Here is a 19,546-nt window from a genome sequence, read left to right as displayed (position 1 = left end):
TTGTAAGGACTCTAAAAATTCGCATTTCTTCCGCTGTAAATAATTCGACTATCTATGGGAAATAAAAACTGACTAAAAGGACCATTGTATGTTCTTTTCCCACTATTTTGAGGAAAACAAATCGTTCACTCCTGAGCAGTAAGACATTTAAGAAATGTCTTCTGATTTATTCTGACTCTTTTTTAAATTTCAAAACAATGCATAAACATAATTAACTAAGGATTGAACACATTGGGGACTATAATTGTACCACTAGCCGTTGTTGGGAGACTCCTGATCTAGATAAGCATATTATGATTCTAAAATTAAAAAAGCAGAAAACCTTGGCGCCAATTATACAAAGAAAAATATCCCGCCAAAGTTGTACCTAATAATGAATTTCTCAATAAAATGTATAATCAATTGGATATGCAATTAATCTATTTTAGTACATTTAGTGCAGTTTTTCAAACAACATTTCGGGCAATATGAGTAATTGCTAGAAAATTGTCCACTATTTTTTAGTTCAGGTAACACTCGAATCCAAGCCTACAAATTACTCTTGCATAAGTATTTTTATATGACTGAATTTTATAATATTAAAATGAATAACTTTTAATCAATCAGAATAAAATGATAGCATTAATTAGCAGTTGTGTATTCAAATGGTTGATTTTATAATTTGATATGACATTGGTAATCGAAGAAACTTCAAGTTATGATAAATCGCAACTTGTATACAACAAATAAAATGTACAACAAGTTTTTAAGAACACAAACTTTATTTTTATCAATCCTAGGGAAAATGATTTACTATTGCCGTCTAGTTGGATGTCAAAACTTGCTACCATTTAACCTTACTATCAGTCAAATATTTATCTCTTTATCGTCTAGCTTTATTAATATCAGGCCCTGATATGTAGGTATTAAAAACACAAGGATTTTTAAAAGGATTAAGTTTTTGATCGATAAAGAATGACAAAAGTGGGATTATTAGAGAAACTATCTTATCCTTGCAAATATAATAGTTAATTTTTATCCATAATATGGTTATAAGATTGTATAATAGCGTATTTTAAATATATTTTAGGGGTCGTATATATAATAAAACTAGGCAATCGAGGAGTCAATTTTGTTATAAAAAGTAAGGTTTAAGTGCCTTCATTTGTTGGGCCCATTTTGACATCGACTGGTTTAATATTTGACAAAATATAATGGAATTTTTTTTCAATGTTATAAAACTTGGTTGTTTAATCTCCCAAAAGATCGACATCTACAATGATTTTAGCCACGTGAAAACGCTAAATAACTATGTCTCTTTAATCAATGAATTATTTAATCCACATATAGAACCCTCTCATTTCAATAATATGAAATAGAATATTTATACAATTTGTATTTTGTATGGATTAGCTTCTTTTTTCTTTTTGTAGGAGTGAACGCGTGCAAACTCTCTTTCCACGAGCCCGCACAATCACTATAGAGCCGGCCTTGGGATTTTTTTAGAGTACATAGTATCCTTGTGTTGATTCTCTTTTTACATATGGAAAAAATAATGCTTATTCAGAATAATAAGAGAATTTGTTGTTTCCATGTGATATAAATAAATTCTTTATATGCCGATAACGTGGATTTGCGGGTTTTTATATTAAAAGCAAAACAATGTTTTCATGGTAATATTTTCTTATATTCTATCGGGAGTTCAATCTCTTTCAAAAAGTGTCTGATTGACTCATGGAAAGAGTAAAGGAACGTATTATTATTTACTTTGAAATGTATTTTTTTTTTTTTGTAAGAAAAAATATTTTAGCTTCAATATCCAATTGAATAAATAAAAAAAAGCAACAAGGACCAACAATTTATCTACATAATATCATAGCACTATAACAATAGTATTCTGAATTTCCACGACTCAAACACTAACGTTTTTAGGAGGTTATGCGGAATATGGAATAGCCCTTACAAGCATTTCGGCATACGAGCAACACTACAAGTTTTGACTAATACTTGGTAAGGAAAACACTCTCTTTGAAGCGTACGCGTAAATTTTTCTAGGGTGTTTATTGGGAAAAAGGGAGATGTATTTCATGGCCCAGTAGACTATTCCATCTTACATTAGGTAGATCCTTATTGTATCAACCTAATTGCCTTTAAAAACCTAACAAAATCCCGCAAAAAAATTCGTTCTAAAGATTTTGTCATGGAAAGAATAACTTGCAAGTGTAAACGCTATCGGTGCAAAGTGTGTACAAAGTGTTCTCGTTGTGGTTGTGATCATAATCCGAAGAATGTTTATCGTAAAATTATGATTAAAAAAAATGCGAATATCCCTGTCACTCATCAAAATGTGATTACTCCTACAATTATAAAATTGTCAAATATCCCTATAACTAAAAAAGTCCATAATATTCCCATCATTAAAAAAGTGACAAATATCCCTACTGATATTCAAGTGCCAAGTGTTTCTACGACTAATAAAATACCAAACTTACCGATGACGAATAAAGTACCGTTTAACACTACTACTCAAAAAGTGCCAAACACCCCTACCACTAAAAAAGTGCCGAAGAACACTACCCCTAAAAAAGTGCCTAGTATTCCTGTTAGTAAAAAAGTGCCTAGTATTCCTGTTAGTAAAAAAGTGCAAAATAATACTAGAAATAAACAATTGCCGAACAGCCTTACTACAAAAAAAGTGTCGAGTATCCCTGTTACTAAAAGAGTGCCGAGTAATCTTAAACGCAGAAGAAGTGAGGCTTTTAATAAGTCGAATACTCAAGAAAGTCCACCAAGACAGGTCAGAAAAATTGAAAAATCAAATTTAGATCTAATTAAAAACTTACTAAAGATATCCGAGAGCTCAATCAATAGTTTTCCTAGTGAAGAATACCGTCATGCAGTTTACTCATTTGATGAACTGCAAGGAGGAAACTTAGTCATCAGTTTAATTGTTAATCTTCTTGAAGATATGTGCTCTGTTTTAATTCCCAATGATTCAAAGGGCCTACTAAAAGCCGTCGCTCTTTACTTGGGTGAGAAAGGCAGGACGGATTCAACGCTTTTGGAGTCAGCCACGAAAGCACTTGTTGCTTTACCTGAAAAAAATACTCAAAGGAGAGTCATTTTATCTTTGATATGTAACTCTATATCATTTAATGATGCAAAAAAAACTTTAGGACTTTGTAGATCTACATATGATTCTGGAAAAAATCATTTCCGCAGTATCACAGCTGGCAAACCAATTGTTCCTACACTACGAAGTGTGATGCGTTATGAATTAAGTCAAGTAACTCGCGCTGTAGAATTCATACTTGCACCAAATAATATCAAACCTTTATGGGGGACTCGAAAAATGGTTATTGATGATCGGGCAGTTGAATTTCCGCGCTTTATACGATTAAAAAAACAGGAACATATATATTGGGATTATGTTGAAAAATACACGGATAGAAAGTACAGATTGTCTCATGGGTCTTTTGCCAAGCTTGTAAAAATCTTAACATCATTTGACCATAAGGCTTTGGAAGTACTTGATTACACCTCGGGTACTTTGTTAGTGGATAACTTTGCTCTTTTAAAGGAGATTATGAGTACAATGCAAAACAGTTTTGCCAAAGAAGTTGCTTTTAAGATTTTCGAGAAAATGGAACAATTTTTGAGACATGGTTATGCAAATCATAGATCAATTACTCTAAAGAACGCTACTGCCCATGATATTTCTCATGCTCTTGGACATACATCATCTGTTGTCACATGTGAAGAGTGTCAGCTACCTTTTCAGGTAGCTTATTTTGTAAAAAAGTTTGTTAATGCAAATCTTCATACCCTTGTTGACAATTGCGCAGAAAAATCAAAACTCTATATGGCTCACTTAATCAGAGTTGAAAATCAAAAACAACGGTTGAAAAAAATCTATGAAGGAATTGAGCCGGATGAATGTTTAATCCTAATGGACTATAAAAAGAGAAGCGATCCAATGTCTTTCGGTGAAAAAACAGTAAATCAGTTTGGCAGACAGGGTCTGAGCTGGCATGGTGCCATGGTTTATTATCGATGTAGTAAGGAAAAATCCACGCGCAAAGTCTGTTACTATGATCACATTTCCGTGAGTGATACAAAGCAGGATTGGATGGCTGTGCTCTCTATTATAGAAGGAATTGTTATGCAATTAAAAAATGATCTTCCACATATCAAAAAAGTGAATATTCACTCGGATAACGCCAAGTGTTATCAAAATGGGAATTTAATTTTCGGACTTTTTATGTTGTTTTTAAAAAACAGCCTGACCCTGGGATCTTTCATACATACGGAGACACAAGATGGAAGTAGTGCCATTCATTCCCATTTTGCAGATTGCATGCAACATGTTCAAAACTACATGGAGATGGGTATGAATATACTCTCTCCCTTGGAACTCTATGTGGCACTAACTACCAATGGCGGTGTTGTAGATACAGTCGTAACAATGTTCGAATTGAACCGTGCTTCTATTGAGTTATTTATGCAACAATTTTCGGATGCTTTTAGACACTTTAGTCGCATTAAGCAATGTAATGAAATTTTGTTTAGTGATAAATCTGTTATGATTTACGAATATTCCGGTGTAATTCCTTGCAAAATTGATTTAAGTTGCCCTCTTTTTCCATCAGGAGAGTTTTTTCACAGTATTGAGCATTTTGATGATAAGATTGAGAGTGAAGATGATGAAGAACATGACTCTATTGAGGATATTATCGTGTTTGATCAAACTGAAGACGAAGATGATATCCCACTGGATGAAAATTTTGATGGGTTTTGTGGTACTCTTACACTCTGTAAATTTATGAAGTCCATTACACGATATCCAAATCAACTGAAGAAGTCGAAACCTAATACTCAGAATAGTACTGCCTTGTTGGACGAGCTTTTAGAATTCGTTGACAAGAAGGATGAGTTATTATGTGATACATGCAATCGGAATTTTTCAACTGAAGCGAAAATGACTCAACACATATGTAAAAGGATAAGATCCTCGAATGATTTAGTGTCTGCTGCAATAAAACATGCGGAATTATTTGTGAGGGAAGGCAATGTTAATTTAGATAATATCAAAAAAGCGTATGATGTGTCTATCGAAAAAACAAATATTGAAGAGCAAGGAATGATGGATTTTTTCCAAGACCATCTCGTCGGATTTTCCCCATCATTCTTCAATAAAGGATGGGCAGTTAAGCATGGATATGATAAGGCCTATGGTTTTAAGTACATTACTAAATATAAAGGAGATATTGATATTATGATCGAAAAAGGCCATAAAAACCAAAAGAATAAAATGGGACCTGGAAAGATGCGGGAGGCTTTGCAAAAAATGTACCCAGAGCAATTGGATATTCCAAGTGAAACTGAGATTAGAGAGAGAATAAATTCCCGCTCGGCAAGGCGTAGAAGAGACAGCAATATTCGGCATTTTGAAAAAGTAAGGGCTCAGTTAAGTTAAGCTGTTTTCTGTTGATTATTCATCCTTTTACAGACAAATAGCGAACACTTTTAGTCGTCGAAAATCCATTTGTTAAAATGTTGGAGTTTATTTTTTATTTATTTATCGATTTAAAGTCGTAAGTGTTCATGAATGCTCACTTGTCAGCCATTTGTATTTGCCATTTTTTGCATTGAAATATTGATTTGAAACGGTGTGAAAAGGATACCATCCAAAGTATTTTACTATAAAACCTTTCTCCATTTTCATTAATGTACTAAACTATTTTGTAAAAATATTATAATGTAATGTTCCACAGAGTAGTGTTATATACTTGATTTCGTTTAAAGGATGACAACTTTTGATAGCTTATTTTGATTCAGTTCTTTTTTCTAGCTCTTTAAACATGTGGGGAATTATCACAAAAACAATATTGAGCAAAAAAACAAATAACAAGAAAAGAATAAATGTCCTGTAAGTATAGTGCAATATTCTATAGACATATTTCGATCCAGTTTATGCTTTTTATTCCAATTTCTGGAAGGAGTTGAGATACTCATGAATGTTAGCTATAGTTTAAAGCCTTTATTTGTTTTATGAGAATATTAATTTGGCCGCAATGTGGCACTTTTCAAATAAAAGCTGTCAATTTATAACTTTTTAATTGTGACGACAAATTTTTGCTAATTAAAATACAATTTGCTGTCCCTCAAAAAGATTAATCATAATAATTTAATGATAAAAATGAACAATAATTCATTAAAAATACATCTGTTATCAAGAATCAATTGTGAGAAAAATCATTCAAGGCGGTTTTTGTTGAATGGGGGACAAATGATCGATTATTTTTAACATCATATTTACGCAAGTACTGCCCAATATCTTATAGACTTAATTCAATTAAATAGAGGCTTTGTATTCAAATTTCTGGCATGATTTGTTATACCCAAGAATGTTAACTATAGTTTCAAACCTTCATTTGATTTATTAGAATGTTAATTTGGCCCGATATGGCCATTTTCAAATAAAAAATTTCATTTACTAGTTCTTTTATTATGAAGCTGCATTTTGGTTACTTTAATTTCAATTTACAGTGTCTCCAAAAGATATAATATAAAATTAGAATAATTTGTTAATAGAAATTGAGTGTAATTCGTAGAAAAATACAAATGTTATCAAAACTCATTTTTGAATAAAATCATTTTACCTAACACAATTAATAAATGTTATTGAAATGCACAATTTGATATTGCATGCTTGAATAAGTTATCTTTTTGTTCAGTTATTCCACAAAGACGATCTGAAGAGTGTATTGGGAGCTTTGAACTTATGCCATACAGGTTCGGCAGAATAGAAAATAATAGATAATTATTTTTCCAGACCAAAAGGAAATTTTTTAATTTACTCCTAATAAAGTTTTCTACTTTCTGATGTCTCATATCCTATAAATGGGTTTATGTCTTTACCTCAACAACTCAGAGTTTGATAACATGAAAGTTTTACCTGCAATCTTTAAATCTATTTTTTTTTTTTTTTTTTGTGATCAGAATGAATAGCTCGTTTTGATAAAATTGAATCACAAGTTCTGAAGATATGACTATTTAAAGTTTGTTGTACACGACAGTTTTTGCTTAAATTTACCAAAATATAGGACTCCAAATCTCAAAAATTAGATTTAGAGCAAGTAAAAATATACATTTTCTTAAATTCTGAGGTGATCAGTTGAAAAATTACCCATTTTCTCAGCAATTTGATATTAAAAAAAACCCTTTATAACTATTAGTGGTGATGTAGGCCTCGTTCATTTTGTACAAGGCTGCAATGATGGAGGCTTCAGGTCATCTACATTCCTGTGGGATGTTTGACAAGCTTCCCTGTCTACAACACTCTATATGCTGTAGTTAATATTAGATCTGATATGTGCCACATCAGATACGATATAGCTCATAGCTCTTTGTAAAATATCACAGCCGTCTTCAATTTTAATAATCGCTTATCAGGCACTTTTATCAGCGTATGGAGACTGAACGCTTCTCATTATTTATAATTATATTAATTACTATATATATTAGACAGAATGTGACGATGAACAGACAAAATTAGTATTGCAGTTTGACATTTACATACATATCATCATGGGTAGTTTATCTAGCTGTACAAATGTATTAGTATAGAAGTGCCATAGTTGACACTGGAGGGATGTCCACCTTAGCTCCCGTCTTATAAAACCTGAATTTTTTCATCCCTCCATACTTACAACCAGTGGCAAAACTATGGGGACTAGGGTACCCCTCCAAACGATGCCCCAGCTGAAATATAAGCATAATCTAAAACAAATATTGAATCAGACTTTGAATATAATTAAATCTATGTAGGTAATGAAGTTCACTACTCAGGAATTAAATAATAATGACCACTTCCAAGTAGAAGAAAATTCATTCTTCAGATTACCAAATCCCCCCCAAAAAAGGCTGCTAAAAAATACACACGATTTACAAGGCTATGAAACTATTTAATGTAAATAAATCCAATGTCAATTTATTTACCCCTTGGCTAAGGGTGTCCAATATTCTTGACTTTTCGTATGACATTAAAATAACGATAGTAAATTTAAAATTGAAATAGTGACCCATAAAAAAAAAAATAATAAATCAAAAGCAATAATATCAAATCTCAAAAACATAAACATAAATAAAATTTATAATATTGCAACAAAGTTTGTCTCTAAACAATCATGCTTAACATGGAGTGTGTCTAGTTAGAACTCAATGTGTCATATTAAAAAGAGCTAGGGAGTACATATCCGTACACATTATTAAAGAAAAGTTTTTGTATTTTTTTTTTCTGTTTATCGAGGCATAATAGCTTTAAGCAATACCGGTTATTCCCCCTAGATTCAAAGATTCGGGTTCATTTTTAAATATTTATTAAAACTGTAGACGGAATTGCATTTGCTTTTATTTTCAAGAGGGAGAAAAAATTATAATTGTCAACGATCCTATTGAAAAAAAACTGTATTGGAGGAGATAATACTTATTGGCTTAGTGAGATCATTTAAGGCATATGGAAAATGCAAGATTCTACTTTTTCTTAAATATATATTATAAACATAGCATAATAAATTAAAAATAACAAAGTTATATTGTACCGTAATGTTTGTAGAGGGACGGGTTGTAGCCCCCCCCCCCCTAAATGAAGAAATTATTGCATTGTTGAATAAAAGATTATAGTTTTGTAAGAAACTTTTTAATGACAAATACACGTAAATTCTTATTAAAGGCTTTCTTTTCTAAAAAAATAAAAATATTTCATTAAATATTGAGGCAGAGATTTAAAAAAAAAATCTGAAAAACTCATTATTCAACATGGTGGCCTCCACACGAGGTCGGAACTTGGTTCAAGTTGCCACAATATAATCAGCGGACATGTTGGATCATTGCTTGTTGATGCTAGGCTTGAGCTCCTGCACATTTCTGTGCGATGCCTTCTTGCTCTCTAAGACACTTCCCACACTAAAGTAGCGGAGATGGAGATCAGGAATTGAAGAGGGCCAGAAAGTCTTGTTTCAGAAGTCAGCAAAGCGCTCCTTACAGAAGTTCTATGTTTTGAAGTCTGTATGGCTGGGGGCACCGTCATAAGTATACACATAGTTTTTCTCAGGATAGTTAGCTTTCAGCCAGGGTAAGATTTTCAACTTCAGGATCTTATAGTAGGTCTCAGCCCCGATTTTCTCATTGGGCTTGAAGAAAAAATAGATCAATTTTATTCCCATTAGAGGTCAGGCCTCCCAAGCACATTGTTTGAGCCGGATATCTTGTCCTGAAGGTGCCCTGGAATTCCTCAGTATATGCTGATATAAATCTGTCGTTTCTGCGGTACAAAAACTGGTCGACTGTGAAGAGATCCTTCCCATAGAAGATCTTCAGAGTAAACGGATGACTCTTCAAGTAATTAAGGACTTTTTTTTGCATCTTTCTAGACTTACGGCCTTCATCCTGTCGGTGGGGTTATGTCTTGACAAAGATATTAAGGTCAAGGTAATCATGAATTGCCCTCTTGATGGTGATCTCGTCCACGTTGAACTCGTCAGCCAAGGGGTGCATTGATGATGTTGGATCTTCCTTGATCTTGGCCTTCAGGGACTTGAGAATGTTTCCTCTCCCTTCAAACTATTTCCTCCACTTCCTGCCTTCCCTTTAACTCCTTTTGCATTCTCATTGGCCACCCTGATGTTCCAGACTGTTCTTACATTAACATGGACAATATCAGAAATTATTTTTTGATCAACGTCGGGGTCGAGAAGATCCAAAACATTTTGTCTTTTTTATTCCTGCTCCCTCATTTTTGTCCAATTTTGATCAAATCAAAACAATGCACAAGAAAAACAACACTTGTATCGGAACCTGGGCTGCGGAATCGGTACATAAAATGCCCGACTCCGACTCCAACAAACATTATTATTTATTAATCATATGTTTTATAGCCAGTATAAATACTATTGAGTCATTTGAGTCTATATACTTTAAATTTAGATTTAATTTTCTATAAGTAGTTATTAGTTATATGTAGTAAATAATTGTGCTATTTATAAATAAAATATTTGGAATATAAGATATATATATAACATTATCAAAATTAAAAAATATATGTTGTCTAAATTACATGAGATGTTACTTTTAGAGATTATATACATTTGCCGGAGCGAAGAAAAGGGTAAAATTCAGGAAGAAGCCTTTGGCAAGAAAATCAAGTTCGATATCAAGTTTAAAAACGAATTAAAAAAAGGAGCAGAAAAGAGAAACTTAATTTGGAATACTCAGAATCTCAGAACCAATAAAAGGGACGCAAAGGATCGTAGTGGACCTCCTTTTATATCATAGACATATAATATACCGGTAGTTGCATAAATACGTGGACTAAACACTTATATCTCGAGGTTCCGTGACCAGAATAAAACATTCCTGCACAAGTAACTGGGTAAATCTTTTGTTTTTGTTTTTATTACTCGCATCAAACAAAGTCGTTTACGATGAATGACGAGGCCAAACGTCATATAGTTGCTACTCTCCTCCGCGCAGGTAGGTATGTCAAGGAGATAATCAAGGACACTGGACTATCCAGGACTACTGTGTTCAAGGTCCAGAAGCTTGTCAAGGAGGGAAAAGATCTGAAAGACCTGCCCATACCTCTGGAATGACTCAGGATTGGCTCGCTGCCAACATGCCATTTTGGAACAAAAACATTTGGCCACCTCAATCACCTGATTTGAATCCCCTTGACTACAGTGTATGGTGGAAAATTAAAAAGAAGGCCTGTGCTACCCGTCACCCAAATTTGGACTCATTGAAGGAAAGCGTCAATGAGCAATGGGCAGCCATGGAAGACCATTACATCAACAATGTGTGCAAGGCCTTCTGCGGGCACTTGGGGGGTGTCATAGCAGCTGATGGCAGTTATATTCAGTAGTTATATTAAATTTTATACCAGAATAAATTCTCTATTTTATCATTCTCAAAAAAATACGTCATACGAATTTTATTACACATTTAATTATTTGCCACAAATAGTCCGCGTATTTATGCAACTACCAGTATATATATATATATATATATAAATAGGCCCTTTAATAAGACCCCTTAACTAGCTGCACTATTTAGTATGATAATGTTTACTTGGTTGGTTACTTACTAAGTTCAGGGTCTGTTCGCGAGTGACAGTGGGACAAATGCTCATAGCAGACCACTTTTTATATCGTATACAACGGTACAAGGAAGATTTCCTGAAGGAATATAGCCCCTGTAATATTGTCATAGAAAAATTGGACAAATTATATTATACATGTAGTGATTCATCTAGCGATCTGTCCCATCTAAGATCCGTAGATAATTTTCCCATCTGCAGAGAAACAGTTCAACAATGATAGTCGGGGATGCTAATCGGGAGCATTTTGAGCATCTTAAAAAAACTGAAAATCTTATGGTAATCCTAACAATTACTATAGTATGTTATGGAGGAGAGCAGCTTATATCAGCTGCAAGCAGTTGTGACGAGGGGGACAATATAATAAAGAAGGACATTGACAAGAATTACTCCAAAGTCGATCCTCAATTTTCTCCGAGTCCAACACGGACTTACAATTATAGCCTTAGGGGGATTCTTCGTCGTTTATAAGATACTCAAATCTTCAATCCAGTTTTGTATACATCAAGGATATGTTGAACGTAGTAAAAATGGAGGTTCACTCCACGAGAATTTACTAATAATGACAATAGCTTAGGAAAATAAAATTCACTCTTCAATTTGTCCTAGTCTAAAGAAAAGGGTGAGCTAAAATATGTACCCGATTTGCATCACTACTCATAGTGGCTGTTGAAGTTGTTATAGTAAATTAGGAGGGTTCTACGGTTCTTAAAGTGGCAGTTATGTTTATTAATCTACCTTATTGTCCCATGGTTATACTGCACAACCCGTTGACCTAGAGCATAGATGATTCTATAGGGTGTTCTTTGAAGGGGTGGTAGTGCTTTTTTTTGTCCCACGGTTATCCTAAACTAATCTCATCTGCAATTTTGGGATTTTTATTGTCGTCCATCTCCAGATGGGAAAACAATCAGCGGGTCTTTGGATGGGTGAGGCCCATATGCAGATGGGACAAATTTGTAGATGAATAGCTGTAACTGTAGTATAATATCAAGCAATTTTCTTCAGCAGGAAATTTTCCGCTGGTGACCATATTCTGGAGGGCAGTTTTACTGATGCAATCCTCTGTACACGGTATACAACCTATATACTAAGTACTCTTCCACTAGCTCGGGTACTTAGTATATGAAGTGAGCCACTTTGCGGCCATTTTACGTCCTTTTAGAGCATGAAAACTGACAAAAATAGGCCAATCCTTGTAATAAACCTTCTTTCATATAGTTGACATTTAAAATAGACACAAACATGTGCCCCTTGATAGTAACCAATCATTAAGTACGCTTCTAGGTATGAGCACTGTTGACTTGGTTGGTTCTTTAATCGACTCAGAATCTTTGCATCATCTTGCTGTCATAAATCAGGCTTCGTGCACCGTTTTTAAGAGTGGAGGGACCAGTAACTGTAATTAGAAAGGAAAAAATTATCATCCTACTATTTGATAATTGTAAATTCTCACGAAGTGGAGTGGTCAAAAATCTTCTACTCCCTTTTTGTCTAGTCCCTGTGAATCTTTTGATAGTTTGTTCATGTCCTTTTGTTTATAAATACCTGCGATTTCATGAAGAAAGGTTGAGAGGCACAAATAAAATCATATCGTGTGTTAGTTTGACTCAAAAAATATCTATTCTTAATTACAAATAACTATATTTTGATATAGATTTCCATTAATCATAGTTATTAATGCACTCTAAGGTTTAAATTTACTTTATTTTGAGGAATAAAAAAAGAATTATTGATTCATTAGCCTTTGTTATGTATGTCCTTCCGTTATTGTAATATGTAAATTGCAATAGTACGCATTTGTGGCCCGTCAGCACTAATTTTCGTCATTTTTTATTGCCAAATTATTCTTATTAACCCTTTGGATGTACCGTAAATTGAACTTGAAATAACCAAAATGTACTTTCACAATAAAAGAATGATAAATTGATAAAATTTTATTTGAAAAACCAATTGGGTTGGGAAATAATTCAAAGTAATAGAGACTCTAATTAACTAGTCAAAATACAGAATTCTTCAGAAGGGTATATAAGCATTCTCTTAACGAGGGGTAATTTGTATCAGTTGAATAAAAAATGTCTTTGCAGGAGCATCAAAAGCGATGACAGGGCGATTCTGGATAGAATTGATCTGTTCAGAAGAAGATGGCCGGTTTAGCAAAGGAAATTTCTAGTATAGCTGGAAATTCGCCTTCTACGTCAATACACCAAATGTCGAGGGGTTTGAAGGTTTTATGCCAAAGTTTCTAGGCCTTCGAAGCAAAATTAGGTCTCACACAAACTTATTAACTCCATGAACCATGAAGAAAAAATACGAGAGGTCCAATGCATAATAGATGAATCGTAAAAAATATTCCGACAAAAATATATGATCTATTAATAGGTCAGCATCATTAACGCCAAAGGGACTGATGACATTTAATATCAAGGAAATAATTCTAATGGTTTGCCCTGCTCAAAAATCCAGTTAAAATAATGTTGCTTGGAGTACTATTGAAAAGTTATGCCACCATACATAAATTTGGAGGCCCTAAAATCAGCTTTTCGTTATGTTTGGTCCAGCTTTCCAAAAGTATAAATTATCTGGGATGCCAAAGTTTCTGTCCTTGCATTTAGAAGCAACAAAGGTGGGAAAAAGTACGTATATTGCAAGCCCAAGTCGAGTCTCAAGTTTTTAATGAAATGTCCAAGTAAAGTTTCGAGTCCTTGATACTGTGGTCCAGTCTAGTTGTAAGTCTTTAAAATATGGGGTTGAGTACAAGTTGAGTATCAAGTCTTTAACATATAGAATTGAGTCCCAGACGAGTCACAATTCTCGAGTCCAAGTACCCACCCCTAAGTATTACCCCCGCCCATTCCTTATAAATAGTGTAAAGTAATTAATGAACCACTCACAGCGAAACATTAACTTTGTGTGTAACTCAATCTAGCCATAAGAAAAACATTACAAATGTATGCCCCAAATTATCTGGGCCACCCTGTAGAACATATTTGTAAATGTTCCTTTGTCAAAGAACTTTAAAAAAAAGCAAAAACACGCACTTATTATGTCCATTTCTTTCTTACGTCTTCATTTATGCTTACATTATTTCATTGTCCTGGATGAGTCTTAAAGTATTAATTACATAGTTGTTATTTTTTTTTCTCTTTCTTATTATTAATAGTAGTACTTTAATGGAATGAAAGAAAGCAAAGTCGAAAAGCTCAACACAAGACGAGGAGCAAATTTTTTATAGGGCTATTAAAAAAGAGGAAGAAACTCTAAGCCATTAAGCAAAGTCATTTGCTTGTTCGAACAATACTCAAATGACTTGATAATTGGATACAAATAAATAAATAAAACATACTTATGTTAGTCCCATAAATATAGTTAGGAACTTATTGGGGGGGGTAAATTTGTTCTTTGACAAATTGTACGACATCTGCTTTCATAGCTTGCTTTTCTATCAACATAGGAAAAACATTCTAAAAGCTTGAAATACAGTGCTACAAAAGCTCCTATTTATTTAGAGGCATCGGAAATGGTTTATAATGGGGCCGATTTTATAAATAAAAATGACGTCATACATTATTAATACTATGTATAATCACGCAACTTTCCACTATTATTGTGTTCCCAAACGTGAGAGCAGGGGCGGATTTAAGGGGCCACTTATCCCAGAAATATAATACAATTTTATAATTTTTTTAAAATTGATAAACACTCAATAAAAAGAAATTATGATATAAAGGACCCTAATAATTAGAAAAAGGATGATGACCTTTTCTAAAATAAAGTCATTCTAAAAAAGTATTATTTGAAAAAAAAAAAGGGCCTCGCAAACCAGGCCCCGTTCACACTAAAAATCTCATTGAGTGACTCGTTAATGATCCATTGGCTCCCTTGTTCCGACAATTGTGGGTTTTAACAGAGAAACATTGGGATCATTATCCCCGTCCCAGCACTTGAATGTTGAAAACAGTGGTCCGCAAAAAGTAGATTTCAGATAAATAAATAAATCTTTAAAAATATAATTTGAAAAATAAATAGATTAAAATATATATAAAAAGGGCCCCTCATTATAATTTCAAAAAAAAAAAAAAAAAAAAGGATTCGAAATTATTTTCTTTAAAAAAGTGTAAGAATTTATTTTCAAAAAATAACTATTATAACTTAAGTTTGAATTTATAAAAAAAGGTCGCCAATTCATCCTTATCATAGGCCTTGCTCGCGGTAAAACTGACCCTGGATCTAACGTCTATGTGTTTAGTAAATAACCTTGTATAATTAGGACTATAGTCTGTTAGCCCACTTGGTCAATGGGTTGTTAGTTTTTTTTCTTTTTCTTAATTTGAATTCTTGTTTATATCAAAAAATAACATTGTAATAACTTTGTAACTCACTGACTATTTTTGCTGATGTTTATATAAATAGTTATTGTTTTTTTTTCAAATAACTAAGATAAGATACGTAATTTTTTGGAAAACATGTGGTTTGAACTTGTAGCATATTTTCGTTGATGTTATTACGTCAGCAAGACTGGGAGGTGATGAGTAACAAAATTTGCATATTTTTTTCTGATTATATATTTATAATTGCATCCATGAAGTTTTTAAACCAAATTTTGTCCACTTTGCCGAAATCAAGGATCTAAAAGTTCATGAATTAAATAGGATACTTATGGCGTTATAGAGTTAAATAAGCATGACTTGTTATGGTGAGTGAGTATGCATGTAATTGTTGTCTGTTTCATCTGTTTTATTCTATCAGCTGCTTGTTATTAACGATAATTAAAAATACTCAATAATGAATTCAAAGGAATTAAGGGAACTTGAAAATTAATTTCGTGAGGGGAGAATAAAGGCAAGATGTTTGGAGAGGTCCAAAAATAAACTCCTTGAAGGAATTATTATTGTAAAAATTGTCGGTTCGATTATACAAACTTCCAGCTTTTTTATCAACTCTTAACCCAGACTGTCATAAGGAAAGGAAAACATTGAAATGGAATGGTAGGTAGTCTTCTGTATTTTCTAGTTGCCACCTGTTAATTATTATTTAGAAAATAGTTATTAATTACACTATGCAACAAAATGAAGGTTTTGGAACGCCCGCAGACTGAAATCCACATTCATTAATGTTATGACCATTAAAACTCTCAATTCATGAAGATTTGGCCTATAAAGCCTTTTTTAAATCAAGTTTTAGGGGTATAACTAAGATTCAGTGCCATATTTCGACATGAAAAAACGATATATATGAAAATTAAACAAATAATAAATTGATAAAAACATTTCAGCATTTACAAAATGAATTATTTATTACGTTATCTTGATTACATTTACCACCAAAAAATCGAGTAAAATGAAAATGAAAGATCTTAAGTAGATCCTAATATATAAAGGAATTAAAAGAAAGTGAATAAATGCTTCATATTCAACTTAGTTAATTAGTATTTACTTACGGTGAATAATTATATATAAGTGAAACCACTTACATATAAATGATGTAATCATATAAACTCCTATGTAATGATTTTTTTGTCGGAATATTATTCTAATCTATATTCACGCAACTTTATCTGCTTATTATATATTTTAAAGATAAATACATATTATAAACTTAATTAACCATAAATCAATTAAAATCGACCTTTTTTAAGATATTTTTTTTAAAATTGAAACATAAAGTCTATTCTATAAGTTCAGTTATAATATAAAGCATTTGAAGAAAAAATAAAAAATATATTAGCATATAAGCAAAGTCCTTCATTTTACTCCATTTTTTGGTGGTGATATACAATTTTTATTAAATATAATCAAGATAACGTAATAAATAATTCTGTTTTTAAATACTGAAATGTTTTTATCAATTTATTATTTACTTTGATATTCATATATAACGTTTTTTATGTTGAAATATGGCATATCTTTGTTATACCTTAAGAATTTGATTTTTTAAAAAAGGCTTTAAAGACCAAACCTTCCTGAATTGAAAGTTTTAATGGTCATATTCGTGTTCTAAGGCTTAAATTACAATAATAAATGTGGGTTTCAGCCTGCGGGCAAAAATGTTGTTGCATTGTGTTATTATAAACATGGAGTGATGAAGTGTCTTTTTTCTCCTCCAAAACTACTGAGATGGATAGTTCTGGTCTGGAGTTCCCAATCTCTGTAAAATAAATTAATTATTATATAAAGAATTATAAATATAGATTCAAATCACCTGGAATCTCTTTTAATTCTACAGGAAATTTGTTGACAGATTTTCACCCATACTGGAGGCTTGCTTCAACAAAATTTGGGACCTTAAATATGTTGCCAAGTTCATGAGTGCGGGAGTGTTAGCTCTTATTCTAAAAAAATACAAAGACAAATTAAATATTGCTAACTTTAGGCCAATTACACTCTTGAATACATATTATAAAATTATCACCGGTGTTCTAAATAACAGACAGATCAAAATCCTTCCGAACTTTATCAAATACTCTCAGAAGGGGTTTACGAAAAATATAAGAGCCGAGGATGTTCCCCGTTCTATTCAAGATGCAATCTCTTTTTCTAATCGAAATCAACGGATTAGAAGAACACTTAAAGCAAACATCAAAGGTCCGCTCACCTCAGCTTATCCTTCTCTACGCTGATGATTTGACTATACCGTTCCGGGGACGTAATCTATTTGTCTACGTTGGTAAGAGGATTGATATAAGATTGTCATATCTTTCAGGCCTAGTTGTCAATTTGAATAAAACGGAGGTCATATCTTCAGTAGACTGTAAGCTGAAACGCCTTTTCCCTTCGCTAAAATTCTTTAATACAACGACGCTTCTAGGAATATCCATCACTAAAGACGGCGGGGGTGACTCAATAAAGCTAAACTGTAAGAGAATGGTTGAATATTTCACACACTTAATAAACTGGTACGGTCAACCCCAAAAAAATATTTTGGATAGAATTAAAATTTGGAATATGGTTATACTTCCAAAAGTAGTCGATCTTTTTAGATATACCCCATTTACCAAAACTGTCAATGCAGAACTCCAAAAAGTACAACAAAATTTCCTCTGGAATTCGATGCGTCCATATATATGAAATTCACGTCTGTATACTCCAGCTTACTCCAGCTTAAGAATGGTGTTTAGCCCTAAAAAATACGTCTGGATCTAATACGAAAAGAACAACATCTGAATCCCAATCTTTCCCAAACACCCCAATACAACCCTCTAAGCAACATAAAAAAGCATGACCATATACATCTTAACATCAAATGTCAACTCCTTACAAAGCTTAAGTTGTAAATTTGCCGTCATTAGATCCATTATGTTTTTAAATTTACCCGATATTCTAATACTCTGTGATACTAGATGTAATTTTGAGAACCGTTTTTCAATCCCACAAGAATATATCTCGTTTTCGTCTTTTGATCGAACAAGACCGAATCCAAAACGTGGAGTTATATTACTTATAAAATCGACCCTAAATCCAGAAAATCACTTTCGTTGTTTTCGTCGTTCATTAAGGCACAATGCAATTATTCAGGCGCTAGCTTTGAAGTCATTGACAGTCAGATATGGACCAAATTATTTCACAGAGACCAACAATAATAGGGGGAGATTTCAACATAAAGTTGAGAATGAAAAGAGATGAAAGTAGTAAGGGATGGAACCCTCTTGAACCCTCACCCCGCGCAACAAAATATTATCCTCAATTATTAGATCTTTTGACTTTATTGATATAGGATGTGAGATGAACAAGTTAGGGCATACTTTCTTCTCAGTCGACAAAAATTCTAAAGGGCTTTCTTCCAGAATAGATTTATTCCTGACGAAGGGTTCCTAGGAATTCTTAAGAGAGGCGATAAAATCTTATAATGTAATCGATGCCAAGTTGTCTCACCACAAGGCTATCCAACTAACATTAAACCCTCGATCGAAGGAAACAAGAAATGGAAAACAGTGGATACTTAATTCAAGTATCATGGATGATTCTGAAGTCAACGAAAACATTATAAACATAATTCATGACGAATCTTCAAAGATACAACACGGTGAGGATGTATTTCTGCTCGTACAATCAATGCTGCAAAAATTCAAAAATATGTGTAGAAGGAAGGGATCTATTTTGTCTATAAGAAATCGTGAGTATCTCAACAATTTTGAATTAATTTCTAGAAGTGACATCAGCGATGAAGAGAGAAAGGTTACGTCGGACCAAATATATAGAAAGGGGGATTTTATGCACAGAATGAAAATGAAAATGAAGGATATAGATGATATATCACATTCAAGATTGCAGTGTGTGTGACAAGAACAAATCAGAAGGAAGGTTTAAAATATTTATCTAATGAATAAGAATGACATAGCATCGGATGACCCGGAGTACATATGTAGAGTGATCAAAAAAATTTACTCCAAGCTATACTCATGTTATGAATGTA

At 32.9% G+C, this 19,546-nt stretch overlaps 1 protein-coding gene across 2 annotated transcripts; it reads left to right on the top strand.

The window, feature by feature from the left end:
* The first annotated feature begins 2,068 nt into the window (after window positions 1-2,068).
* LOC121120483 (uncharacterized) lies at window positions 2,069-15,182 on the top strand. Of its 2 annotated transcripts, none has more exons than XM_040715370.2 (3): window positions 2,069-5,434; window positions 5,831-5,908; window positions 13,222-15,182. In XM_040715370.2, exons 1-2 carry the CDS (start codon window positions 2,180-2,182, stop codon window positions 5,885-5,887), a joined length of 3,312 nt encoding a protein of 1,103 aa, XP_040571304.1. In that variant the 5' UTR covers window positions 2,069-2,179; the 3' UTR covers window positions 5,888-5,908; window positions 13,222-15,182. The 2 variants fall into 2 exon arrangements, with proteins under 2 accessions (XP_040571304.1, XP_040571305.1); XM_040715371.2 differs by lacking the exon at window positions 13,222-15,182 and adding an exon at window positions 10,115-11,042.
* The last annotated feature ends 4,364 nt before the right edge of the window (window positions 15,183-19,546 follow it).

This window comes from Lepeophtheirus salmonis, chromosome 6 (assembly GCF_016086655.4).
Source record: "Lepeophtheirus salmonis chromosome 6, UVic_Lsal_1.4, whole genome shotgun sequence".
Taxonomy (NCBI): Eukaryota; Metazoa; Arthropoda; class Copepoda; order Siphonostomatoida; family Caligidae; genus Lepeophtheirus; species Lepeophtheirus salmonis.
This window is presented reverse-complemented; position numbering and strand designations above follow the sequence as displayed.

Coding starts and splice junctions, on each gene's coding strand:
- LOC121120483 (XM_040715370.2), top strand. CDS start 2,180: ATGGAAAGAATAACTTGCAAGTGTAAACGCTATCGGTGCAAAGTGTGT. Junction 5,435..5,830: donor ATATTCGGCATTTTGAAAAA/GTAAGGGCTCAG, acceptor TCTTTTTTCTAG/CTCTTTAAACATGTGGGGAA.